At 47.9% G+C, this 27,271-nt stretch overlaps 1 protein-coding gene across 8 annotated transcripts in view; it reads left to right on the top strand.

The window, feature by feature from the left end:
• Positions 1–27,271, top strand: part of GOLGB1 (golgin B1) — a 164,583-nt gene that overhangs the window by 62,161 nt on the left and 75,151 nt on the right. For 6 of the 8 annotated variants that reach the window (XM_074976917.1, XM_074976942.1, XM_074976926.1 and 3 more), the window contains 2 exons: positions 1,158–1,248; positions 5,120–5,193. In XM_074976917.1, the coding sequence (XP_074833018.1) occupies positions 1,158–1,248; positions 5,120–5,193 (165 nt within the window). The remainder of the gene's footprint in view (positions 1–1,157; positions 1,249–5,119; positions 5,194–27,271) is intronic. The other 2 variants (XM_074976958.1, XM_074976933.1) reach the window with 1 other exon arrangement.

Raw genomic sequence — 27,271 nt, 5'->3', positions numbered from 1 at the left:
GCTGCTTTCTGTGGAAAGCAATGTTTTCATCATAACATGGGCTCTTCCTTTGTTGATTAAAGGAGAACAGAGTCTGTGAACTTCCACTGTTGAACATAACGACCCAGGCTTTGCACTTAACAATCTTTAACATTTTCCAGACTGCAGTCTTGTGTGATGAGCAAATCATGGAAAAACAATGTGATAGCCAGAAACAATGCTTTGCTATTTTTCATGACGTTTACACATCCAATACACTTACATCTTTACACTAAGGCTAAATCTGTGCTTACCAGAGAAGGTTGACCTCTCTGAGTCGATCTTCCGGGGTACCGTTTCGCACATGCACGAAACACTATGGGCCAAGGTCTGTGTTGACCCTGGAATTCCTCCTGAGCTGCAAGGGAGTAAAGAAGGTTGATGGGAGGAGCACTTCCATCGACCTTCTGCCATGAAGACAGGCACAGAAGTCAACGGCTGCAAAGTCAATTTTTGGTACTCAGTTGGCGTACCAAAAATTGTGTAACAGCCATCCGCCTTCAGGGTAAGTCTAGATGCAGCCTTACACACATTTCAGTCTTGGCTTATTTAAATTATGGGTATACATAATGTAAACCAATAGTAAATGATAGGTTATAGGTAAGTGAAGACAGTAATGGTATCGTTTCTTTGACATGCACTCACACAAGTGAATTGCTCCATACTAAGACACAACATTTATTTGATATTCACCCACAAATTAGTTAGTCTATGACTTTGGTCTGAGCTGGCCTATTAACTTCACAGGATGCTCTGCCTGCTTGGACGTGCCCTTAGGTGGTGCGCCAAAAGAAGATGACGGAAAGATAAGAAAGTAGAGTTTCTCCTTTGGAGACGAAATGATGGAATGAAGGGGGGTAGATCTTGTATTGGGGGAGGTGCTTAGGATGTTATTTCTTGGTGCCCTCAGGGTTAACTTAATAGATCACTGTGACTTGTCAGATTTTTAGCTAGTATCCTACACATTTTTTTTAACCTCCCCTGGGCTTTGGATATAAGCCGTAAAGTACCAGGACTCTCAGTGGTCAGACAGTGTGCCAGGCAGCTTAAAAGAGTTGAGTCTAAGGGTGATGGTTACACTTCTGAACCTACCAAACTCTCTTTTTTTTTTTCTTTCTCCCCCCTGCTCCCCACAATAGGCTGACAATACTGCAAAGGATTCCAAGTTACAGGGCTTGCTGAGTCAAGAAGGACCATCCTGTTCTGAATACTGCTCACCTGGGCCTGGTGGTAATTTCAAAGAATTGGAGGTGCTGGGGGGAAAGCACTCCTGGAAAGAGGCTTTGAGGCTTCAGGAAAGGGTCTCATTTGGTTCAGTGAGAGGGGCTTTGAGGTCAGATTCCAAAACTCTGCAGAAAGAGAATATTTTACATAGGGAGGCAGAGGGAGTAAATTTGAGTTGGAACAAAGTGAAGGAGGAAGATTTTTGTATTAGATTGTGAGGTGGCCTTTGGGATAGGAAGGAGAGGGAAGGATTGATAGGATCAGAGTTTGAGGTATCCTACAGACAAGAGATGGAAGGCAGAATAGTCTAGTGGCTAGGACACCAGACTGGGAGACAGGAAATCTTCATTCTGTTCCTCACTCTGTCACTAAACTTCTGTGAGACCATGGCTAAGTCATTTCCCCAATTTTTGTCTATTTTTCCACCCTTCTTTGTCCATTTTGTCTCGTTAGATTCTTGCATACAAATAAAATTATGTTAAACTGTTGTTTATGTTGCAAAGTAAAGCTCTTGAAACATAGGAGATACCAGATTTAGTTTTCCTTAAATCTGTCAACTTGTGTTCTGTGCTGAATGAGGGAGACAGCCTATGGAAAAAGTAACAAGTGATCTTGTAAATAAAGGCTGTGTCATAATGCTTATGCAAAAGGGGGCAGAATTAAAAGTACATGGGAATCATAAATCTTGCATTTCTTAACATGCAAGAACTTGATTTGCTACCTCAGTGTTTTTTTTAAAATACACACACACATTTATTTTTTAATTTTGTATGAGGGAGAACGTAATATTAAGAACAACCGTAATGGGTCAGACCAAAAGTCCATCTAGTCCAGTATCCTGTGGGCCAACAGTGGCCAATTCCAGGTGCCTCAGAGGGAGTGAGCCGAACAGATAACTCTCTCCTGCTAACCATCTCCTGCTTCTAACAAAGGGTAGGGACACCATTCCTGGCTAATAGCAGGGTGTTAAAGCAAAAGGTAAAAAACAAATTATTGTATGTGCTACTGTAACAACCCATGACACATGCTTGCCTTCCCCATTACATATCTTTCAGTAGAATTTGAATCCAGAACATTCAGCACTGACCGCTATCACTTGAACATCAGTATTAACTATGGCAGCAACGAAGGGTCCTGTGGCACCTTATAGACTAACAGAAAAGTTTAGAGCATGAGCTTTCATGAGTTAACTCACTTCTTCAGATGCTGGTCCTGGAAATCTGCAAGGCCAGGTATAAATAGGCCAGAGCAAGGCTGGGGATAACAAGGTTAGCTCAGTCAGGCAGGCTGAGTTGTATTGTCATCAGTAGATCTGGAGGTGTGAACTCCAAGAGAGGGGAAGCTGCTTTTGTATTTAGCCAGCCATTCACAGTCTTTGTTTAATCCTGAGCTGAGGGTATTGAATTTGCAGATGAATTGTAGCTCAGCAATTTCTCTTTGGAGTCTGTTCTTGAATTTCTTTGCTGCAGGATAGCTACTTTTAAATCTGCTACTGTGTGTCCTGGGAGATTGAAGTGCTCTCCTATGGGTTTTTATATATTGCCATTTCTGATGTCTGATTTGTGTGCATTTATTCTTTTACGTAGAGACTGTCCAGTTTGTCCGATGTATATGGCAGAGGGGCATTGCTGGCACATGATGGCATAAATTACATTGGTAGATGTGCGGCTGAATGAGCCCACGATGGTGTGGCTGATCCGGTTAGGTCCTGTAATGATGTTGCTGGTATGTATATGTGGGCAGAGCTGGCAACGAGGTTTGTTGCATGGATGGGTCCCTGAGATAAAGTGACTGTGGTGCGGTGTATAGTTGCTTGTTAGGATTTGTTTTAGGTTGGCAGGTTGTCTGTGAGCAATGATAGGTCTGCCTCCCAAGGCCTGTGAAAGTGTGTGGGATCATTGTCCAGGATGGGTTGTAGATCCCTGATGATGCACTGTAGAGGTTTTAGCTGAGGACTGTAGGTGATGGCTACTGGTGTTCTGTTGGTTTCTCTCTTGGGCTTGTCCTGTAGTAGGAGGCTTTGTGGCACACGTCTGGCTCTGTTGATTTGTTTTCTCACTTCCTCAGGTGGGTATTGCAGTCTCAAGAATGCTTGGTGCAGATCCTGTAGGTGTTTGTCTCTGTCGGAGGGGTTGGAACAAATGCGGTTATATCTAAGTGCTTGGCTGTAAACGATGGATCGTGTGGTGTGTCTGGGATGGAAGCTGGAGGCATGAAGGTAGGCGTAGCGGTCAGTGGGTTTACAGTACAGGGTGGTACTGATGTGTCCATTGTGTATAAGCACGGTAGTGTCAAGGAAGTGGATCTCCTGTGTAGATTGGTCCAGGCTGAGCTTGATGTTGGGGTGGAAGTTGTTGAAGTCCCGGTGGAATTCCTCCAGAGTCTCCTTCCCATGGGTCCAGAGGATGAAGATGTCGTCAATGTAGTGTAAATAGAGCCGGGGTGTTAGTGGACGAGAGTTGAGGAAGCGCTGTTCTAGGTCAGCCATGAAAATATTGGCATATTGAGGGGCCATGCGGGTACCCATAGCTGTGCCGCTGATTTGAAGGTATATATTGTCACCGAATCTGAAATAGTTGTGTGTGAGTATAAAGTTGCAGAGCTCAGCTGCCAGATGTGCTGTAGCATCATCAGGGATACTGTTCCGGACAGCATTTATTCCATCTTTGTGTGGGAAGTTAGTATACAGAGCCTCTACATCCATGGTTGCTAGGATAGTGTTTTCTGGTAGGTCACCAACGTATTGCAGTCTTCTCAGGAAGTCAGTGGTGTCGCGGAGGTAGCTGGGGGTGTTGGTGACATAGGGTCTGAGGAGAGAGTCCACATAACCAGACAGTCCTTCAGTGAGAGTGCCAATACCGGAGATGATGGAGCGTCCAGGATTTCCAGGCTTGTGGATCTTGGGTAGTAAGTAGAATAACCCTGGACGGGGCTCTAGAGGTGTGTTGGTGTAGATCTGTTCTTGTGCTTGTGTAGGGAGTGTCCTGAGCAGATGGTGTAGTTTTTTAGTGTATTCCTCGGTGGGGTCTGAGGAAAGTAGCCTGTAAAATCTGGTATTGCAGAGTTGTCTGGAAGCCTCCTTCTGGTAGTCAGACCTGTCCATGATGACAGTAGCTCCTCCTTTATCTGCCTCTTTGATTATAATGTCAGGGTTGCTTCTGAGGCTGTGGATGGCATTGCGTTCCGCACGACTGAGGTTGTGAGGCAAACGATGTTGTTTCTCCACAATTTCTGTCTGTGCGCGTCGGCGGAAGCATTCTATGTATAGGTCCAGACTGTTATTTCTGCCCTCGGGAGGAGTCCACGTGGAGTTGTTATTCTTGTGCTGCTGGGAGGTTGTCTGTGTAATGGTGTGTTGGTCAGCGTTGTGTTGAAAGTATTCTTTGAGTCTGAGACGGTGAAAGTAGGCTTCCAGATCACCGCAGAACTGTATCATGTTTGTGCGTGTGGTGGGGCAAAAAGAGAGTCCCCGAGAAAGGGCAGACTCTTCTGCTGAGCTGAGTGTGTAGCTGGACAGATGAGTATTAACTATGTTAGTTGACAGCAGAAGACTGTTATAAAGTGGGGGTGGACTTGCTGGATCCTGGTAGGGGAGCCTTCCCTAGTTCCCCTTCTCTTCACCATTTATCTAGCAGACCCTAGCCACATGAGTTAAGGAAGCTCCTATATCATGTGGTACCCCAATTAAAGGGTTATTCTGTTAGTGCTGGAGGATAAGGGAAGTCAGCCATAGGGCATGACTGTCTCTCTTCTTCCCTGACTTTGTGAGCACTTGAGGAAGCTCCAACCCCATACATCTGGACCTCTTATCTTTTGCTTACTGACTTCTTGTGGGTCTAGATTTACTGTTGGTGACATGCATGTATTTTGTCACTAGGTCATTCAACAACATTGGTGAATAACGAACTGCAGTCTTCTCAACCCTCTGAAGACACCATGGTGCTCTCTCAGGTATGACCTTGGCAATACAGATTTCACTGCAAGGTTGGACAAGTCTCTAGTCTAGGTAACATCCAGTCTAGTTTGGAAACATGCAAAGACTAAGCTTCTGCAATCACACAGCCTGATGGTGCTATTGTGGTGCTAAGCAAAGCTCTGTGTATTTAGCTTTCTTAATTTCTTTCTTCCAGTCTGGAGTGGCACAGCTATTGCAACACCAACATTAATGTTCTTCAGGTACTTGTTCACATTGATTCCAATCACATGTGTGTGCACCAAATGCATGGATGTGGAAAACTTTCTGCCTTATGAGTTTCTGTAAGATTTGCTGGGGAACTCTCTGGAGCTGCACATTCATGGCTCTCAATATATGACCCTGGCAATGCCCCACCCCCATTACCTTCTGTGGCAGCTTTGAAAGAATGATCACTTGCTTGCAAGAGCTGCCTTAGCTATATGAGTTCTCAGTTAGAGTTGCCGTGTTTATAGTTGTTTAGTTGGTGAGCAGTATTGTTTTGTCCCATCATCTGCCTGGAATCATATAATCAAAGGGTGGACGAGACCTCAGAAGCTCATCAAGTCCAACCCTCTGCTGAAAGCAGAACCAGTGCCAACTAAATCATCCCGGCCAGGTCTTTGTCAAGCCAGGACTTAAAGGTTTCTAAAGAGGGAGATTCTGTCACCTCCCTAGGTAACCCATTAGAGAGCTTCACCACCCTCCTAGTAAAGTAGTTTTTCCAGGTATCCAACACAGACCTCCCCCACCATAATTTGAAACCATTGCTACTTGTTCTGTCATCTGTCACCACATAGAACAGTCTCTCCATCCTTTTTGGACCCCACCCCTCTTCATATAGTTGAAAGCTACTATCAGATCCCCACTCATTCTTCTCTTCAGGAGACTAAATAAGCCCAAATCCCTCAGCCTCTCCTTATAAGTCCTGTGCCCCAACCCGTTAATCATTTAATCACTTTCCACTGGACTCTCTCCAGCATGTCTACATTCTTTCTGTAATGGGGAACCCAGAAATGGATGCAGTACTCCAGATGCAGCCTCACCAGTGTCTAATAAAGGAGAATAATCACTTCCCTACATCTTGTGACAGTGCTCCAACTAATGCACCACAATATGCCGTTAGTCTTCCTGGCTACAAGGGCACACTGTTGGGTCATATTCAGCTTCTCATTCATTGTAATTCCCAGGTCCTTTTCATTAAGAACTTCTGCTTAGCTAGTCAGTTCCCAGCCTGTAGCAGTGCTTGGGATTCCTTCGTCCTAAGTGCAGGACTCTGTTCTTGTCCTTGTTGAACTTCATCAGATGTCTTTTGGCCCAGTCCTCCAGTTTATCTAGGTCTCCTTGGACCTTATCCCTGTCCTTCAGCATATCAACGTCCTCTATTAGCTAAATATTAACTACAGACTTGCTAGGTTTAATCCATCCCCTCATTCAAGTTATAAATAAAGATATTGAACAAAACCAGCCCCAGAACCAACCCTTGGGATAGTCAGCTTGATACTGGCTGCCAATCAGACATGGAGCCATTGGTCAGTACCCAATGAGTCCAACTGTCTAGATAGCTTTCACTTCACCTTACAGTCCATTTATTTAATCCATACTTCTCTGACTTGCTGGTAAGAATACTGTGGGAGACTGCAACTGAAGCTTTGCTTAAGTCAAAGTATATTACGTCCTCTGTCTTACCCATATCCACAGAGCCAGTTACCTCATCATAGAAGGCAATCGGGTAGGTCAGGGATGACTTGCCCTTGGTGAATCCATGTTGACTATTCATGATCACTTCCTCTCCTCTAAGTGCTTCAGAGTGGATTCCTTGAGGCTCCCCTGCAGGGACTGAGGTGAGGCTGATCAGTCTGTAGTCCCCATATTCTCCTTCTTCGTTTTTTAAAGATGGGCACTACATTTACCTTTTTCCCAATTGCCTGGGACCTCCCTCAGTCTTCATGAATTTTCAAAGATAATGACCAATGGTTCTGCAATCACATCAGCCAGCTCACTCAATGTTCCTGGATGGATTTGTGTATGTCCAACTTTTCTAAATAATTCTCAACCTTTTCTTTCTTCACTGCCCACTTCCTTGCCATTCTGTATTGCCTAGTTCAGCAGTCTGGGAGCTGACCTTGTCTGCGAAGAGAGAGGCAAGAAAAGCATAGAGTAGTTCAGCTTTTTCCACATTATCTGTCACTGCATTACCTCCCTCATTCAATAAGGGTCCCACAGCTTCCTTAACAGCCTTTTATTGCTAACATGCTTGTAGAAGCATTCCTTGTTACTTTTCACATCCCTTGTTAGCTGCAACTGCAGTTGCACTTTGGCCTTCCTGATTACACCTCTGTAGGTTCAAGCGATATATTTATACGCTTCGCTAATCATCTGTCCAAGTTCCTACTTCTTGTAAATCTTCCTGTATTGTCCGTATACTGCTGTATTAGTCTCCAAGTTGATGTCAGGTGATTGAAATCCCCTATGAGGACCAGGGCCTGTGTTTGTCAGACAACTAGCAAAAGCTTCCAGAAAGCCTCTTCTACCGTGTCCATTTGATCTGGTCGTGTATAGCAGACCCCACCATGACATCACCCTTGTTGCTCTCGCCCCTAACCTTAACCCAGAAACTTTCAGCATGCGTGCAACACGCTCAGGGCTTTAAGCCTTGAATCATAGAATCATAGAACACTAGGACTGGAAGGGACCTCGAGAGGCCATCGAGTCCAGCCCCCTGCCCCAATGGCAGGATCAGGTACTGTCTAAACCATCCCTGTTAGACATCTATCTAACCTGTTCTTAAATATCTCCAGCGATGGAGATTCCACAACCTCCCTTGGCAATTTATTCCACTGTTTGACCACCATGACAGTTAGGAACTTTTTCCTAATGTCCAACCTAAACCTCCCTTGCTGCAGTTGAAGTCCATTGCCTCTTGTTCTATCCTGAGATAGATAGATCCAAGGTAGTTGCAACTATCCTGAGAGCCCAAGAAGAACAAGTTTTCTCTCTCCTCCTTATGACACCCTTTTAGATACCTGAAAACCACTATCATGTCTCCCCTCAATCTTCTCTTTTCCAAACTAAACAAGCCCAGTTCTTTCAGCCTTTCTTCACAGGTCACATTCTCTAGACCTTTAATCATTCTTCGGAGGGGTAGCTATTTTAGTCTGGATCTGTAACAGCAACGAAGCTTTCCTGAGTACAGACTCACTTCATCAAGACCAGCATCTGATGAATTGAGTCTGTGCTCACGAAAGCTCATGCTCAAAACTTTTCTGTTAGTCTATAAGGTGCCACAGGACCCTTCGTTGCTCTACAGATCCAGACTAACACGGCTACCCCTCTGATTCTTGTGCCTTGTTCACAACACACCTGTTAATGCATCACAGAATCATGTTTGCTTTTTTTGCAACAGCATTGACTCATATTTAGCTTGTGGTCCACTATAATCCCTAGATCCCTTTCTGCTGTAGTCATTCGTAGACAGTCTCTCCCCATTCTGTATGTGTGAAACTGTATCGCAGTCGGCACTATGATAGCTGCGTGTCAGAAGGATGTTTTTGAGGTTATCACGTCTAGCGATGACCAAGTCTAGTTGATGCCAGTGTTTCGAGCGTGGGTGTCTCCATGACACTCTGTGCTGTGGCTTGGTTTGGAAAAATGTGTTTGTGATGCACAGATTGTACATGTACGTGCAAAGTTTGAGAAGACGCTGTCCATTTTCATTCATTTTTCCCACACTAAAGTGGCCTAAGCAGGAAGGCCATGAGTCACGATCAGCTCCAACTCTTGCATTGAAGTCGCCCAAAATGTACAGTTGTTCGCGAGCAGGTATTTGTGCTATGGCAGCACTCAGCATGTCATAGAACTTGTCTTTTACTTCTGGTGTGGCGTACAGCGTTGGTGCGTAAGCGCTGATCAGATGGACAGGACCAGCGCAAGTTTGAAGTATGACCTGAAGGAGTCTCTCTGATCCTCCCATGACTAATTCTACCATTTGTAGAAGGGTGTTTCTCATGGAAAAGCCAACACCACGCTCCCTGTGCTCTTCTTGGGCTTTACCCTGCCAGAAAAAGGTGTAGTCCTTTTCCTTTAGAGATCCCAGATCTGTGAGTCACGTCTCTTGCAGAGCAGCAATGTCAACTTGGAGCCTCTTCAGTTCCTCATTGATGACAGCAGTCTTTCGGGTGTCGCTGATGTCCTGAAGATCTTCAGTCAGACCGATCAGCATGGTCTGCACATTCCAGCAAGCAAGCTTAAAACTTTGATGGTTTCTTTTTCTTGTTGATTTTCTTATTGGTTTGCCTGGTGCTCAAATTTCAGTCACTTGTCAGGTTTGGGAACCTTAAGCCACACGCACCCAGTGAGGCAGGTGAACTGTGGCGGGACAGCCCCCAGCCAGTAGGGTACTGCCCAGCTTGAGGCAGGCGGTGACTGTCCAGTGAGATGCGACAATCTCTCCCACCATCGAAGGCAACCCCTGGCACTCGGTCTCTACGCCAATCGAGCAAGAGCTTATAACCGGTATCTGTTACCTCCCATGTTAGTTCAATGCTGTTAAGCGATGCTGGAGTACCTCTCCAGAAGTGAGCCTGGGCAATTTTTTGGGACCCTGGGCTGCCCAGAGGCCAGTGTTTCCCTCTCAGCTTTACTGATATAGTCCAAAGGAGAGGTTAACCTCCATGTCTGGTACCAGCTCAGCTGCAGGAGTTGCTGGGTCAATGTCAGAAGTTGGCACAGAACCACCTTAGGACTCCCCTCTGGATTTTCTGTCAGGGTTTACTCCCTTAGCCTCGCTCCTTCCCAGGATAACCCACAAGGCAGTGGGGCATGGAGAATGTGGGTAACAATCCCACTACCTCTTGCATCTCGCTGGCACCACGTGTCCCCAAAGCTCCCTGTGGCCTGATGACCTCCTCCCCTCCCCAGGACCCTCCTCCCCACCCCTCTGCCTCTCATCAGCTACCATCACCCCCAGATCCCCCCATTCCCCCCCTTGTCCCGCATCCACTCCCATGTCCCCCCACCTCACCACACTGTCCCCTATCAGCTCTCATTGCCCCCAGCTCCCCCCTCCCCCACCCTCTCCACACCTGGCCGTGAGCTGCTGCAGCCCCACGTCCTCCAGGAAGGTGCCGATCTCGCAGCCCAGCCACGCCCTGGGTCCCTGCCAAAGGTACCAACTCTTCTGGCTGTGGCTGCCCCCAGAGCCCCATGGAGCTGCTGCGGGATGCGCATGCAGGGATCACAGGACTGGGCCTGGAAGCCCAGGCAATCTGAGCAGGGAGCTGCAGTGGCCAGGGGAGAGGACTTCTTCCCTGGTCATGGCAACTCTATGCACAGCAGCCCCAAGCCCCTGTATGTGGGGCTTATTAGGCAGCTTTGTTGGCAATTGCAGTAGCCACCTCCCACACAATGGCCTTTACCAGGTCCTAGGTGCCTCCCAGTATTTTCCAGGTTGGTAGTCTTGGCAGGCTGCCACCACAGGTCACCCATACACCCAGCTCTCCTGGACTCCTTTCCCCTTCATGTTAGTGTCCTGACATAAGTTTCTGACATTCGTGCACTTGGTATGCACATATCTATTTGGAATAGATGTGAACAACACATCTTGAAGAACAACCATTACAAGAAGGTGAGTAACTGTTTGTTTTTTACTTGTCACAGCAACCATTGCTAAGACCACTAGTCAGCCAGGACAGAGCACAAGTGAGAGTCAATAGATACCACCAGTGCCTGAGGTCTCAGGAGGACATGACCCCGTAGAGCAAGGGCCAGCAACCTCCAGCTCATGTACCAAGAGTGGCACATGAGCTGATTTTCATTAGCACATGACAAGGCAGGAGTCCAGTGCCCCATGTTGGCCCAGGGACAGCAGGAGTGCTGACGAAGAGGAGGGCCAAAAGGAGTGTTGTTTTCCCTGCCTCTACACCTGTGTCCAGTCCCCAAATTAATAAGAGTGGCCTGGAGGGGAAGGCAGGAGATTAGGAACCTCTCACAGCGCCACCAGCCATGCCTTGTTAGGGCAGGGCCTCAAACATGTGCAGATCCCACTGGGCAGGGGCTCAAAGTGGTTTGGGCTTGGCAGCAGCCATAGAACCTGGGCAGTGGGAATGCCCAGGGACTGGACTGCCCCATGGGAGCAGCGGCAGGAGCAGAACCGGAGCCAGCCTGCCCCGTGTGCAGCATAAAGCCATCAGTGTTAGAGGGTCTAGGGGTGCAGCTGAGGGGTACCCAGCAGGCAGAGGGTGGCTGGGCTGGGCCAGCATGAATGGGTGGCAGCAGGGAGTGGGCTTGAGTGCTACATGTAGTGCATGGAATCACTGCCACTGGACATCCAGCGCAACCTGTCCCCACTGTGAACAAGGTGAGTGTGGCGTGGAGTGGGCAGTGCGGGGAGCAGGGCTTCGGTATCTCCCCCAGCCCTGCCCCATTAGCTGAGGAGCTCCTGTAGATGGGGATGGGGGCAGAGCTGGTTGTAACAAGCCATGGCTCTCAGGGAGTGACTGAAAAGGGGTCTTTTCTCTGCCTCAGCCTAGGCAGGGTTACATGTGCTGGCTGGAGACACATGTATTGCCCGGTTGGTGAGCTGCTCCATATTATGTGACTGCTCTGGGTCTACAGCACAGAACCCACTTCTCATGCATTTGACGAAGTGGGTCTTTGCCCACAAAAGCTTATGCTCCAAAATATCTGTTAGTCTGTAAGGTGCCGCAGGGCTTCTTGTTTTTGAAGATACAGAATAATTTGGCGACCCTCTGATATTTCTCTTCTGAATGAGAGAGAAGCCTCTTCAACTGTTTGTCTTCCTCTGGTGTTGATACATGAGAGCTGTCAAGTGCCAACAAGGTCTTCGGTGCACATTTATCATTCATCGCCCATCAGGCAAGAGACGATGCAGCTGTTGACCGAGCAGCTCTCCAGTCAGTGATTCCTTCACTCCAACCCTACCTCGGGGAAGAACTTGGAATCATCTAATTAGAATCAACATGAATAAGCATTTGGAGGGAAAAAATGGTTACCCATCTTCTCGTAACTGTATTTTGAGGTGTGTGGTTCATGTCCATTCCAGTACCCACTCTTTCTTTTCCATGTCAGAGTAACTAGCAAGAAGGAAGTGAAGGTGTGGAGGGTTGGGTCAGCTGGGTCATACTGAATGCCATGAAAGCACCATTTCCAGGGTGCTTCCTAGTCGACCTGAATGGGGCTGCTAAGGGAAAAAGTTTCTGACATCTGTGCACTTGGTGTGCACACATCTATTTGGAATGGATGCGAACAACACATGTTGAAGAACCACTGTTACAAGAATCACAGAATCATAGAATCATAGAACACTAGGACCGGAAGGGGCCTTGACAGGCCATCGAGTCCAGTCCCCTGCCCTGACAGCAGGACCGACCACTATCTACACCATCCCTAATAGACATCTATCTAATCTGTTCTTAAATATCTCCAGCGAGGGAGATTCCACAACCTCCCTTGGCAACTTATTCCAGTACTTGACCACCTTGACAGTTAGGAACTTTTTCCTAATGTCCAACCTAAACTTCCCTTGCTGCAGCTTAAGTCCATTGCCTCTTGTTCTCTCCTCAGAGGCCAAGAAGAACAAGTTTTCTCCCTCCTCCTTATGACACCCTTTAAGATATCTGAAAACCGCTATCATGTCCCCCCTCAATCTTCTTTTTTCCAAGCTAAACAAGCCCAATTCTTTCAGCCTTTCTTCATAAGTCATGTTCTCCAGACCTTTTATCATTCTAGTTGCTCTTCTCTGGACCTTCTCTAATTTCTCCACATCTTTCTTGAATTGGGGTGCTCAGAACTGGACACAATGTTCCAGCTGAGGCCTAACCAGCTCAGAGTAGAGCGGTAGAATGATTTCTCGTGTCTTGTTCACAACACACCTGCTAATGCATCCCAGAATCATGTTTGCTTTTTTTGCAACAGCATCACACTGTTGACTCATATTTAACTTGTGATCTACTAGAACCCCTAGATCCCTTTCTGCTGTACTCCTTCCTAGACAGTCTTTTCCCATTCTGTATGTGTGAAACAGATTCTTCCTTCCTAAGTGCGGCACCTTACATTTATCTTTATTAAACTTCATCCTGTTTACTTCAGACCATTTCTCCAATTTATCTAGATCATTCTGAATTATGACCCTATCCTCCAAGGTAGTTGCAACCCCTCCCAGCTTGGTATCATCTGCAAACTTAATAAGTGTACTTTCTATGCCAATATCCAAATCATTAATGAAGATATTGAACAGAACTGGTCCCAAAACAGACCCCTGCGGAACCCCACTTGTTATGCTTTTCCAGCAGGATTGAGCACCATTAACTACTACTCTCTGGGTACGATTAGTCAGCCAGTTATGCACCCACCTTATTGCAGCCCCATTTAAGTTGGACTTGCCTAGTTTGTCAATAAGAATATTATGCGAGACCGTATCAAATGCTTTACTAAAGTCTAGGTATACCACATCCACTGCTTCTCCCTTATCTACGAGTCTTGTTATCGTGTCAAAAAAAGCTATCAGGTTGGTTTGATGTGATTTGTTTTTTACAAAACCATGTTGGCTGTTCCCTATCACTTTACTACCTTCCAAGTGCTTGCAGATGACTTCCTTAACTACCTGCTCCATTACCTTTCCTGGCACAGAAGTTAAGCTGACTGGCCTGTAATTTCCTGGGTTGTTCTTATTCCCCTTTTTGTAGATGGGCACTATATTTGCCCTCTTCCAGTCTTCTGGAATCTCTCCTGTCTCCCATGACTTTCCAAAAATGAGAGCTAACGGCTCAGCTACCTCTTCTATCAGCTCCTTGAGGATTCTAGGATGCATTTCATCAGGCCCTGGTGACTTGCAGACATCTAATTTTTCCAAATGGTTTTTAACTTGTTCTTTTTTTATTTCAAAAACTAGCTCTATCCCTTTTTCACCAGCATTCACTATGTCAGGCATTCCTTCATACTTCTCTGTGAAGACCAAAACAAAGAAGTCATTAAGCATCTCTGCCATTTCCAAGTTCCCCGTTACTGTTTCTCCCTCCTCACTGAGCAATGGCCCTACCCTGTCCTTGGTCTTCCTCTTGTTTCTAATATATTTGTAAAAGGCCTTCTTGTTACCCTTTATGCCTGTAGCTAGTTGGAGCTCATTTTGTGCTTTAGCCTTTCTAATTTTACTCCTGCATTCCTGTGTTGTTTGCCTATGTTCATTCTTTGTAATTTGTCCTAGTTTCCATTTTTTATAGGATTCCTTTTTTAGTTTGAGATCATGCAGGATCTCCTTGTTAAGCCAAGCAGTCTTTGCCCATATTTACTATCTTTCCTACCTAGGGGAATACCTTGTTTTGGGGCCCTTAATAATGTTTCTTTGAAAAACTGCCAACTCTCCTCAGTTGTTTTTCCCCTCGGTTTTTCCTCCCATGGGATCTTACCTACCAGCTCTCTGAGTTTACCAAAATCTGCCTTCCTGAAATCCATCATCTCTATTTTGCTGTTTTCCCTCCTACCAGTCCTTAGAATTGTGAATTCTATGATTTCATGATCACTTTCACCCAAGCAGCCTCCCACATTCAAATTCTCGACCAAGTCCTCCTTATTTGTTAAAATCAAATCCAAAACAGTTTCTCCCCTGGTGGCTTTTTCAACTTTTTGGAATAAAAAATTGTCTCCAATGCAGTCTAAGAACTTATTGGATAGTCTGTGCCCCGCTGTATTAGTGTCCCAGCATATATCTGGATAGTTAAAGTCCCCCATCACCACCAAATGCTGGACTCTGGATGATTTTGTTAGTTGTTTAAAAAAAACATTATCCACCTCTTCCACCTGGTTACGTGGCTTGTAGTAGACTCCTAACAGGACATCACCCTTGTTTTTTACCCCTCTTAAACTAACCCACAGACTCTCAACACGTCCATCTCCTATGTCCATTTCCACCTCAGTCCAAGTGTGTACATTTTTTATATATAAGGCAACACCTCCCCCCTTTTTTCCCTGTCTATCTTTCCTAACCAGGCTGTAGCCTTCAATACCAACATTCCAATCATGTGTATTATCCCACCAAGTTTCTGTGATGCCAATGATATCATAGTTGTATTTATTTATTAGCACTTCCAGTTCTTCCTGCTTATTACCCATACTTCTTGCATTGGTATATAGCCATCTTAGATATTGATTTGAACTTCCCCCCAGTTTTTTCCTGGCCCTCTTTTTACTCTGACATTGTTGCCCATGCTCCCTCCTACTTCCAACCCATCTCCCAGGTTTCCATGTTCTCCTCTTACCTGCGGGCTTTGCTCCCCTGTCCCCGGCAAACCTAGTTTAAAGCCCTCCTCAGGAGGTCATCTAGTCCAGCCCCCTGCTTCAAGCAGGATCAACCCCTACTAAGTCATCCCAGCCAGGACCTTGTCCAGCCGGGACTTAAAAACCTCAAGGGATGGAGAATCCACCACCTCTCTAGGCAACGCATTACAATGCTTCACCAACCGCCTGGTGAAGTAGTTTTTCCTAATATCTAACCTACAACTTTCCCTCTTCAACTTCTGACCATTACTCCTTGTTCTGCCATCTGACACCACTGAGAACAATTTCTCACCCTCCTCTTTAGAGCTCCCCTTCAAGAAGTTGAGGCTGCTATTAAATCACCTCTGTCTTCTCTTCTGAAAACTAAACAAGCCCAAATCCCTCAGTCTATCTTCATAGGTCTTGTGCTCCAGCCCCTTAATCATTTTTGTTGCCCTTCTCTGAACCTGCTCCAGCAAATCCACATCCTTTTTCTACTGGAGGACCCAAAACTGAACACAATATTCCAGATGTGGCCTCACCAGTGCCGAATAAAGAGGAATAACTACTTCTTCTTCGAGTGTCCCCGTGGGTGCTCCACAATAGGTGTCGGGCTCGCCCGGCGCCGCAGATCGGATCTTCCAAGCAGTTTCTGCCAGACCGCGCATGCGCCGGCGCGCGCCGTTCCCTTGCGTGCTCCTGGCCACGTGCGCGATCCGGTCCCCGCCAGTTCCTCTTAACCGCCGTCGGCTGCAGACGGAATCCAAACTAGGCTAAGGCCAAGTTAGCGTATTCAATGGTTTTAACTGTTTTTTCTTTAAACTTTTCAAGTTCTTAGGCTACTGCAAGTTAGCCAGTTGTTATTTTTCAAAAAAAAAACAAAAAAAAACCAACAAGCGGGATGGCATTCAGTCCAGTCCCAGTAACAAGAGGAACACCGGAGGCCAGGAGCCTAGGGCCATCAGCCCTCCTGCCGAGGCAGGTTATCGGAGAAGGGGAAAAACAGCACGGAGAAGGTGCTAAGTACCCATTAACAACTGAAAGACTCACCAACAATGTCCTCTTCAGGATTTAAGAAATGTGAGTCCTGCCGAGAGGCAATGCCAGCGTCTGATGGGCACAGTCTCTGCATAAGGTGCCTGGGGGAGTCCCATGTCACGCAGAAATGCTCCTTCTGTGCAAAACTAACAGCCAGAGCAAGGAAGGACAGGGAGATGCGGCTTAAAATGCTGCTCTTCGACAAGGCCCTCCAGCCAGACGTGCCGGAGCGGCTGCAGCAGGAGGGACCCTCCGGGGCCCATAAAAGGAAAGCCGCCTCCCTCACCCCATCAGCGCAAAAACGCAGGAAAGCCTCCCCAGCCCGATCCCTGCCGGCAGCAACAGCGAGCGGGACGGGAGGAGCGCGCAGCCCCCAGCTGCAGCAACAGCTGATTGGCGGCGGCACGGAGAGCCACGTGGAAGCGGGTCAGCCTCCGATAATCAAACAGCTGCCCCGCACCGCAGGCAGGGCGGCGGCTAAACAAGCGCCGGTACCGGCGGCACCGCAAGCAGCGGCACCGACCCCTGGGGAACCGGTGGTGCAGAGCGCGCAGGCACGCAGCCCGCAGGCACCGGAGGACACCGCCCGTGCGGCACCGCCCACGAGCGTGCCGAGCACGGCGCGGACGGGGCCAAGATCCCCTACACACCAGGGGGTGGAGTTACCTCCTCAAGGGAGGGGGAAGGCTGCACACAAAACGAGGCACCGCAACCCCTCTCCAGACAGGGCTGCGGATTTGCTTTCTTTCAGCCCTCCGCTTATGCTGCAGACTCCAACCAGAAGGCAGGGGTCCCCCCTAGCCTACCCGGAGCCCCCGTCTCCATTTTTACAACCAGCCTCGCCCTGGCTGGGACCACCTTCACCCTTCCTGGGGTTTGAGCCGCTGGAATACTATCCAAAATCGCTCTCTCCAGTGTCCCAGATCTCTCGACGATCTCGCTCCCCCAGACGCAGAGGGTATGCACCAAGGGAGTGGTCTAGGTCACCTTCCCAAGAACAGTGCCTATACTGCCATGGTCGCCCCTATCACGCGGGGCATAGACACCGCCGGCAATCTACCAGGGAAAGATCCCCACAGACGATCTCGTATCCCCAAGGGCAGTCGCGAACGGGGACAGAGACTCAAGTATCTCAGGGGGGACTGGTTATGGAACCCCGAGATTTTCCCTCGCAAGCCTCTAGCGAGAGGGTGTACCATCACCAACAGGAACCGGAAGGGTCCAGAGAGGCGTACCCCAGTGATTCCTCGCTCTCCTCCCCGGACGAGGCTACGGCCCCGGGGGACGTCCATCCTCCGGACGATCTCAAACAGTTTCAAGAGCTGTTTAAGATGGTGGCCTTCACGCAAGGCATCCAGACAGCAGAGGTGCAAGAGAAACACCATAAGCTCCTCAAAAAGCTCAGACCTCCGGCCTCCTCCAAAGTAGCAATACCGCTTGATGAAGCAATCTTGGAGTCCGCCACTACGATATGGCAGACGCCTGCGACTATTCCGCCTGTCCACAAGAGAGCGGACAAGAAATACTTCGTGACGGCGAAGGGCATGGAGTTCCTGTTCAGCCACCCACAACCAAGTTCCTTGGTGGTGGAGTCATCGCAACAAAGATCAAAGACATCTCAATTCAAGACGGGGGAACAGACAAAGATGCCAAGAAGCTAGAGCTGTTCGGCAGAAAGGTCTACTCCTCCTCCACTCTACTGTTGCGAATGGCAAATTACGCAGCGCATTTAGCGAACCATAATTTCGACAACTACACTAGGTTAACCTCCCTCATGGACTCGCTTCCAGAGGACAAGAAACCGGTGCTCAAGGCCATCCGTGCAAGAAGGCTACGCGGCCTCGAGGACGGGAGTTCAGATCACCCTGGATGTTGCGGACACAGCAGCACGTTCCACAGCTACGGCAGTGGTGATGCGAAGGGAGTCCTGGCTCCAGACTTCGGGTATACCGAGGGATCTGCAGGCAAAGATAGTCGATCTTCCCTTCGACTCGCAGAAGCTGTTTGCTGAATCAACTGCCTCGGTCCTTCATTCCAGCAAAGATTCAAGAGCCACACTTAGGACCCTGGGGATTTACACCCCTCCATACAGAAAGAAAAAGTACTGCCCTCAACAAAGACGGTACCAGTACCAGCCACAGCGTCCCCAGTACCACAGGGGTTACGAGCAAGGGCGACATCAACAGCACCAGCAATACAGAACTCCCAGGCAAAGTTCACAACAGAGCCGTGCGTCCTCGGGGCAGGGCCAAAGGCCACAAGTTTGACACACAGATCCAGGGCTGCACCATCACTACCATCGCACAAGGTCATCCGAAGCTGTTATTCCACCATCGCCTCCGACCATTCTACGACCAGTGGCAAAGGATCACCACAGACAAATGGGTGCTGGAGATCATAGCCACGGGGTACGCCATCCCCTTCCAGTCGCTCCCACCGCCACGACCTCCACCCAGACCCCACCTCCAGGAGGCCTCCCACGTAGCGAGGCTCAAGCAGGAGGTAGACCATCTCATGCTCATAGGGGCAGTGGAAAGAGTGCCGGAGCAACTGCAAGGGAAAGGGTTCTCCTCGAGGTACTTCCTCATGCAGAAAAAGACAGGAGGCTGGAGGCCCATCTTAGATCTTCGAGGCCTCAACCGGTACCTGCGCAAGCAACGCTTTCGGATGATCACAATCGCCTCCATCCTTACGGCACTGGACGATGGAGATTGGTTCGCAGCCCTCGATTTACAAGCCGCGTATTTTCACATAACTATCCATCCGGCTCACCGGCGATTCCTCCGGTTCATGGTAGGCAAAGAACATTTTCAATACAAGGTCCTACCGTTTGGCCTCTCCTCGGCCCCCAGAGTCTTCACCAAGACCTTGGCAGTGGTGTCAGCCTACCTGCACAGACAGGGGGTATTTATATTCCCGTATCTGGACAACTGCCTACTCAAAGGGGCCTCGAAGGAAGAGGTACTACGCATGATACGCGTCACAGCAGGCACGTTCTCTTCGCTCGGCCTGGTTATCAATCTGGCAAAATCAAAGATAGACCCCAAACAGGACATAGAGTTCATAGGGGCACGCATAAATTCTATTACAGTGAGAGTATATCTACCAGAGACTCGCTTTCGGGCCATCGGCTCCCTCGTGCAGGTCATCACCTTCAGCCCTACGATGCCGGTCCTGACGTGCTTACAGCTGCTGGGCCACATGGCAGCGGCGACGTTCATAGTACAGAACGCCAGGTTACACATGCGCAGCATGCAGCACTGGCTGGCGAGCATATACAAACTGGCAGCACACACCGTTCACAGGGTGGTGTCGCCCATAGCAGAGGTGCGCAAATCCCTGCAATGGTGGGTAAACCCCAAGAACTTGCTAACAGGGGTACCCTTCCACCAACCACAAATATCGGTTTTTCTTACTACAGATGCCTCCGTCATAGGGTGGGGAGCACACATGGGCGAAGAGGTGATTCAAGGGCTGTGGTCCTCCACGGAGCAGTCACTGCACATAAATATACTGGAGCTCAGAGCAGTGTTCAACGCCTGCAGACACTTTCAAGACCATATACAAGGCAAAGTTGTCGGGATCAGTACAGACAATACCTCCACCTTGTTTTATATAAACCGGCAAGGAGGAGCTCGGTCCCGTGCCTTATGTGCGGAAGCAGTCCAGTTATGGAACTGGTGCATTGCCAACAATATAATCTTGAAAGCCTCGTACTTACCAGGCGCTCACAATGTGAAGGCAGACCAGCTGAGCAGGCGTTTTGCACTCACGCACGAGTGGCAGATCCATCCCGATCTGCTACGACCGATTTTCCACGCATGGGGTTTTCCCCAGATAGACCTGTTTGCCACTCAACTCAACAAGAAGTGCCCACGATTCTGCTCCAGGGCAGGACTGGGACGGGGGTCCCTGGGGTACGCGTTTGCGATCTCCTGGAGGGGCCCCCTGCTTTACACTTTTCCTCCCACAGTGCTGATTCACAAAGTCTTGCAGAAAGCCAGGAGGGAAGGAGCCCGAATGATCCTGATAGTCCCAACATGGGATCGAAAGCAATGGTTCCCCCTACTCCTGCGCATGTCGGACCATCCACCGATGCCTCTTCCGGTTGCGCTGCATCTGCTCACGCAAGCCCAGGGGTCCATAGTGCATCTGCACCCCCAAGGCCTGCGACTACAAGCGTGGTTAATCCATGGCTCAGCTCCCTAGAGAGCACATGCACGGAGGAAGTGCAGCGAGTCCTAGAAAGTAGCAGGAGGACTTCCACCAGGAAGACCTACAAGCAGAAATGGACTCGCTTCACGGCTTGGTGTTCTACCAAACAGCTGGCCCCCCTTTCAGTGCCTATACCTGTAATATTAGAGTATTTACTGGACCTCAAGAGAGGAGGACTCTCACTATCCTCGTTAAAGGTCCACCTTGCCGCCATTTCAGCGTTCAGACACGAGGAGGAAGGGCACACGGTGTTCGCCCATCCCATGGTTACCAGGTTCCTCAAAGGGTTGGTAAACCTATACCCCCCTCGGAAACCGCTTCCACCTTCGTGGAACTTGGACCTGGTGCTTAACGTGCTAACAGGACCACCGTTCGAGCCCTTGGCCACGGTTTCCCTCCGCCTCCTTACGATAAAGACGACCTTTCTTCTCGCAATTACATCAGCTCGCAGGGTGAGCAAGCTTGCGGCAGTGATGGCAACGCCACCCTGCACTGTTTTTTCCAAGGAGGCGGTAACCATACGGCTGCATCCAGCTTTTGTTCCCAAGGTTTCTTCTGAGTTTCACATTAACGAACCTATTGTTTTACCCTCGTTTTATCCAAAGCCTCATAACTCTAACAAAGAGGCGCGCCTACACCTCCTGGATGTGACGAGGGCGCTAGCCTTCTATGTAGACAGGACCAAGTCCTTCCGGAAAACGGATAGACTCCTAGTCTCTCTCGCTCCCAAATCAAAAGTAGAAGGTCTCTCTTCGCAGAGAATCTCGAAGCACATCATATCCTGCATAAAAATGTGCTACGAACTCAAAAAGACTCCTTTACTGGCCACTCCCAGGGCTCATTCCACTAGGGCGGTGGCAGCATCAACAGCCTTCTTCAAGGGCGTTGCGCTAAAAGACATTTGCAGAGCGGCGACCTGGTCATCCTATGACACCTTCGCCAAACATTACGCCCTTCACAGGGTATTCCAAGAGGATACCCATCTCTCGACAGCGGTCCTCTTGGGGACAAGCTGCACATAATCCGATTACCCACCTCCTATCTTGGGTTACTGCTGGGTAGTCACCTATTGTGGAGCACCCATGGGGACACTCGAAGAAGAAAGACAGGTTACTCACCGTAGTAACGGTGGTTCTTCGAGATGTGTCCCCATGGGTGCTCCACTACCCGCCCATCCTCCCCGCTTCGGATCTCTGTTTAGTGTTTTGCAGGAGCATCCGAGGCGGTTGGTCAAGGAACTGGCGGGGACCGGATCGTGCACGTGGCCAGGAGTGCGCAAGGAAGCGGCGCGCGCCGGCGCATGCGCGGTCTGGCAAAAACTGCTTGGAAGATCCGATCTGCGGCGCCGGGCGAGCCCAACACTTATTGTGGAGCACCCACGGGGACACATCTCGAAGAACCACCGTTACTACGGTGAGTAACCTGTCTTTCTCTAGATCAGCTCGAAATGCTCCTCCTAATGCACCCCAGTATGCCGTTAGCTTTCTTGGCTACAAGGGCACACTGTTTACTCATATGCAGCCTTTCATCCACCATAACCCCTAGGTCCCTTTCCATCGTACTGCTGCTGAGCCAGTCGGTCCCCAGCCTGTAACAATGTTTGGGATTCTTCCGCCCCAGGTGCAGGACTCTACACTTCTCCTTATTGAACCACATGAGATTTCTTTTGTCCCAGTCCTCCAATTTATCCGGGTCCCTCTGGATTCTCTCTCTACCCTCCAACGTATCTACCTCTCCCCTAGTTTTGTGTCATCTGCAAACTTGCTGAGGGTGCAACCCAGTCCCTCATCCAGGTCATTAATAAAGATATTGAATAACATCGGCCCCAGAACCAAGCCTAGCGGCACTCCGCTTGAAAGAGACCGCCACCCAGATATTGAGCCATTGACCACTACCCGTTGGGCCCGACTGTCAAGCCAGCTTTCTATCCATCTTATAGTCCAAGGATCCAAGCCATATTTCCTTAACTTATGGACAAGAATGTTGTGGGAGACCGTATCAAAAGCCTTTCTGAAGTCAAGGTATATCACATCCACTGACTTCCTCATGTCCACAGAGCTTGTTACGTCATCATAGAAGCTGATCAGATTGGTGAGTCAGGACTTGCCCCTGGTGAATCCATGTTGGCTACTTTTGATCACTTTCCCCTCTTCCAAGTGCTCCAAAACGGATTCCTTGAGGATTCCCTCCATTATTTTCCCAGGGATTGAGGTAAGGCTGAAGGGTCTATAGTTCCCTGGATTGTCCTCCTTTCCTTTTTTTAAGATGGGCACTACGTTTGCCTTCTTCCAGTCATCTGGTATCTCCCCCGATTTCCAAGAGTCTTCAAGGATAATGGCCAAAGTTTCAACAATGACCTCTGCCAATTCCCTCAGTACCCTGGGGTTCATTAAATCCAGGCCCATGGACTTGTGCACATCTAGTTTTTCTAGATAGCTCAGAACTTGTTCCTTCCCCACAGATGGCTGCCCTCCACCTTCCCATACTGCATCATCTAGGACCATCGTTGGAACGTTGACTTTGTCTGTGAAGACCGAGGCAAAAAAAGCATTGAGTACTTCAGCTTTTCCTGTATCATCTGTCACTAGGTTACCTCCCTCATCCAGTAATGGCCCCACACCTTCTCTGATAACCTGTTTATTGTTCGCATGCCTGTAGAAACCCTTCTTGTTACTCTTCACATCCCTTGCCAGCTGCAGTTCCAATTGTGCTTTTGCTTTCCTGATTACTGCCCGGTATTCTCCAGCTGTATGTTTATACTTCTCCTTAGTCAACTGTCCTTGTTTCCATTTCTTGTATACATCCTTTTTGAATTTAAGCTGACTAAGGATTTTCCTGTTAAGCCAAGCTGGTTGCCTACCATGTTTGCGTTTCTTACTATGCAGCGGGATTGTTTGTTCCTGTGCCTTCAGTAAGACTTCTTTAAAATACTGCCAGTTCTCTTCAACTCGTTCCCCCTTCATCTTCATTTCCCAAGGGATCCTGCTCATCCAGTCTCTTAGGGAGTCAAAGTCTGCTCTTCTGAAGTCAAGGGTCTGTATGTTACTGCTCACCCTTCTTCCTTTCGTCTGGATGCTGAAATCTATGATCTCATGGTCGCTGCAGCCCAGGTTCCCCCCACTTCTATTTCTTCTACTAGTTCTTCCCTGTTTGTGAGCAACGGGTCAAGTTGCGCTTGGCCCCTGGTGGGTTCCTTCAGCACTTGTACCAAGAAGTTATCCCCAACATTCTCCAAAAACTTCCTGGATTGTCTGTGTGCTGCTGTATTGGTCTCCCAACAAATGTCTGGATGATTAAAGTCTCCCATGAGAACCAGGGCGTGTGATTTGGAAGCTTCACTAAGCTGCCTGAAGAAAGCCTCCATCTATCTCCTCTCTCTGATCTGGTGGCCTATAACAGACACCAACTACAACATCACCTCTGTTACTTTTACCTCTAAGCTTAACCCAAAAACACTCAACTGGATTTTCTCCTTCCTCATACTGGAGGTCTGAGCCATCATACCACTCCCTCACATAGAGTGCAACTCCTCCTCCTTTTCTCCCCTCTCTGTCCTTCCTGAACAATTTATAACTGTCCATGACCGTGCTCCAGTTATGCAAATCGTCCCACCAAGTCTCTGTTATTCCAACCACCTCAGACTTGTGTGACGGTGCCAGGACATAGGTGAGTAACTGTTTTTTATTATGAGTTAAAGAATAACTAAGGTGGTGGGGGCTTGTGGGTAAGGACTGGTCACCTCCTTCATCTTTGTTCTGAGGAAGAATCATTAACCCCTATTTCCAAAAGAGAATGAGACCATAAGAATGGCCATGCTGGGTCAGACCAAAGGTCCATCTAGCCCAGTATCTGGTCTTCCAACAGAGGCCAATGCCAGATGCCCCAGAGGGAGTGAACAAAACAGGGTAAGCATCAAAGTGATCCCTCTCCTGTCATCCTTCTCCAAGCTAGGGACACCATTCCTACCATTCCTGGGTAATAGCCATTGATGGTTCTAAACTCCATTAATTTAGCTAGTTCTCTTTTGAACCCTATTAAAGTCCTGGACTTCACAACATCCTCTGGCAAGGAGTTCCACAGGCCTACTATGCACTGTGTGAAGAAAAGCTTCCTTTTGTTAATTTAAAACCTTCTGCCCATTAATTTTGTTTGGTGATCCCTAGTTCTTATGTTATGGGAACAAATAATAACTTTTTCTTACTCAGTTTTTCCACACCAGTCATGTTTATATAGACTTCTGTCACATCCCCCCTTAGTCTCCTCTTTTCTAAGCTGAAAAGTCCCAGTCTTTTTAATCTGTCTTCGTATTCTTGGCGGTCACTGGATAATGAATAGGACATCGTCATGTCACCCTCCTATCTGTGAGTCCATTGATGGCTGATCAGCCCAGTTGTGGAGCTGCCACTCTTATCACAGAAGCGGAAGGTGTTGGTCGCTGTTAGAGGGGAGTGAGGCAGTTTTTGACGTTCTTTTTTTTTTCTTCTGTGCCTTGCCTCATCTGCATTGCGACAGGACCTCTCATTGCACAACCCTCTCACGTATTACTGTTCTCCACTGGTAATGATCTTGGACAAAGTTCTTCTGAGTGTCAACACTGATGCTTCACTTTTTCCTGCGTGCCTTCAGCATGTCCTTATATCGCTGGCCCTCAATGCTTCTCTGTCCTTCCTCCAATCTGGAGAACAGAATCTGTTTAGGGAGGCGCCCATCAGACATCTGGACCATCTGACCAGTCCAACAAAGTTATTGATGATTGATAATGGCTTCATTGCTGGTCACATTTAGCTCTTCAGGAAGCTAGTGTTCATGCGCCTATCCTCCCAAGAGATATTTAGGATTCTCCTGAGGCAGCATTGATAATATTGTTCAATTGCCTTCAAACGACACTTGTATGTTGTCCAGGTTTCACATGCATAAGGTAGCATTGGAACAGCCACTGCATTGTATACAAGGAGCTTTGTCTTGGGATAGATGTCCCTGTTCTCAAAGAACCTTTGTCTCAGGTGGGCAAAACATGGTTCAGACAATGCTGGATTTCCACATCAATGTCGACTTTAGCAGAAAGATAAGTTCCAAGATATGGGAGATGCTTTGCAGTTCTCCATTGACTTCAATGAAAGGTGCATGAGAGTGTCCCATCTGTGATGGTTGGTGGAGCACCTTGGTCTTTTTGATGTTCAGTGTGAGGTTGAGATTCTCGTGCTTCAGTGAAGGCAAGTCCCAGACTTTTTAATTTTTCTTCATATGGCACCTGTTCCAAACTCCTAATCATTTTGTTGCCCTTTTCTGACCCTTTTCCAATGCTACTATATCTTTTGTGAGATGAGACAGCCACATCTGTACACAATATTCAAGATGTTTTCTGTGCCAGGAAAGATAATGGAGCAGGTAATTAAAGAAATCATCTGCAAGCATTTGGAAGGTGGTAAGGTGATAGGGAACAGCCAGCATGGTTTTGTTAAAAACAGATCATGTCAAACCAATCTAATAACTTTCTTTGATAGAATAACGAGCCTTGTGGATAAGGGAGAAGCAGTGGATGTGGCATACCTAGACTTCAGTAAAGCATTTGACACGGTCTCACATAATGTACTTATCAATAAACTACGCAAGTACAACTTAGATGGGGCTACTATACAGTGGGTGAACAACTGGCTGGATAACTGTACCCAGAGAATAAAAGAATAAATGCACACAAATCAGACATCAGAAATGGCAATATACAAAAACCCATAGGAGAGCACTTCAATCTCCCAGGACACACAGTAGCAGATTTAAAAGTAGCTACCCTGCAGCAAAGAAATTTCAAGAACAGACTCCAAAGAGAAATTGCTGAGCTACAATTCATCTGCAAATTCAATACCCTCAGCTCAGGATTAAACAAAGACTGTGAATGGCTGGCTAAATACAAAAGCAGCTTCCCCTCTCTTGGAGTTCACACCTCCAGATCTACTGATGACAATACAACTCAGTCTGCCTGACTGAGCTAACCTTGTTATCCCCAGCCTTGCTCTGGCCTATTTATACCTGGCCTTGCAGATTTCCAGGACCAGCATCTGAAGAAGTGAGTTAACTCATGAAAGCTCATGCTCTAAACTTTTCTGTTAGTCTATAAGGTGCCACAGGACCCTTCGTTGCTGTACCCAGAGAGTAGTTATTAATGGTTTTCAATCCTCCTGGAAAAGTATAACTAGTGGGGTTCCGCAGGGGTCTGTTTTAGGACCGGTTCTGTTCAATATCTTCATCAACGATTTAGATATTGACATAGAAAGTACACTTATTAAGTATGCAGATGGTACCAAGCTGGGAGGGGTTGCAACTGCTTTGGAGGATAGGGTCATAATTCAAAAGGATCTGGATAAACTGGAGAAATGGGCTGAGGTAAACAGGATGAAGTTTAATAAGGACAAATGCAAAGTGCTCCACTTAGGAAGGAACAATCAGTGTCACACACACAGAATGGGAAAGGACTGCCTAGGAATGAGTACAGCAGAAAGGGATCTAGGGGTTATAGTGGACCACAAGCTAAATATGAGTCAACAGTGTGATGCT

Source organism: Carettochelys insculpta, chromosome 1 (assembly GCF_033958435.1).
Source record: "Carettochelys insculpta isolate YL-2023 chromosome 1, ASM3395843v1, whole genome shotgun sequence".
Lineage (NCBI taxonomy): Eukaryota > Metazoa > Chordata > Testudines > Carettochelyidae > Carettochelys > Carettochelys insculpta.
The sequence above is the reverse complement of the archived record's forward strand: the minus strand, read 5'-3'. Positions and strand labels throughout refer to the sequence as shown.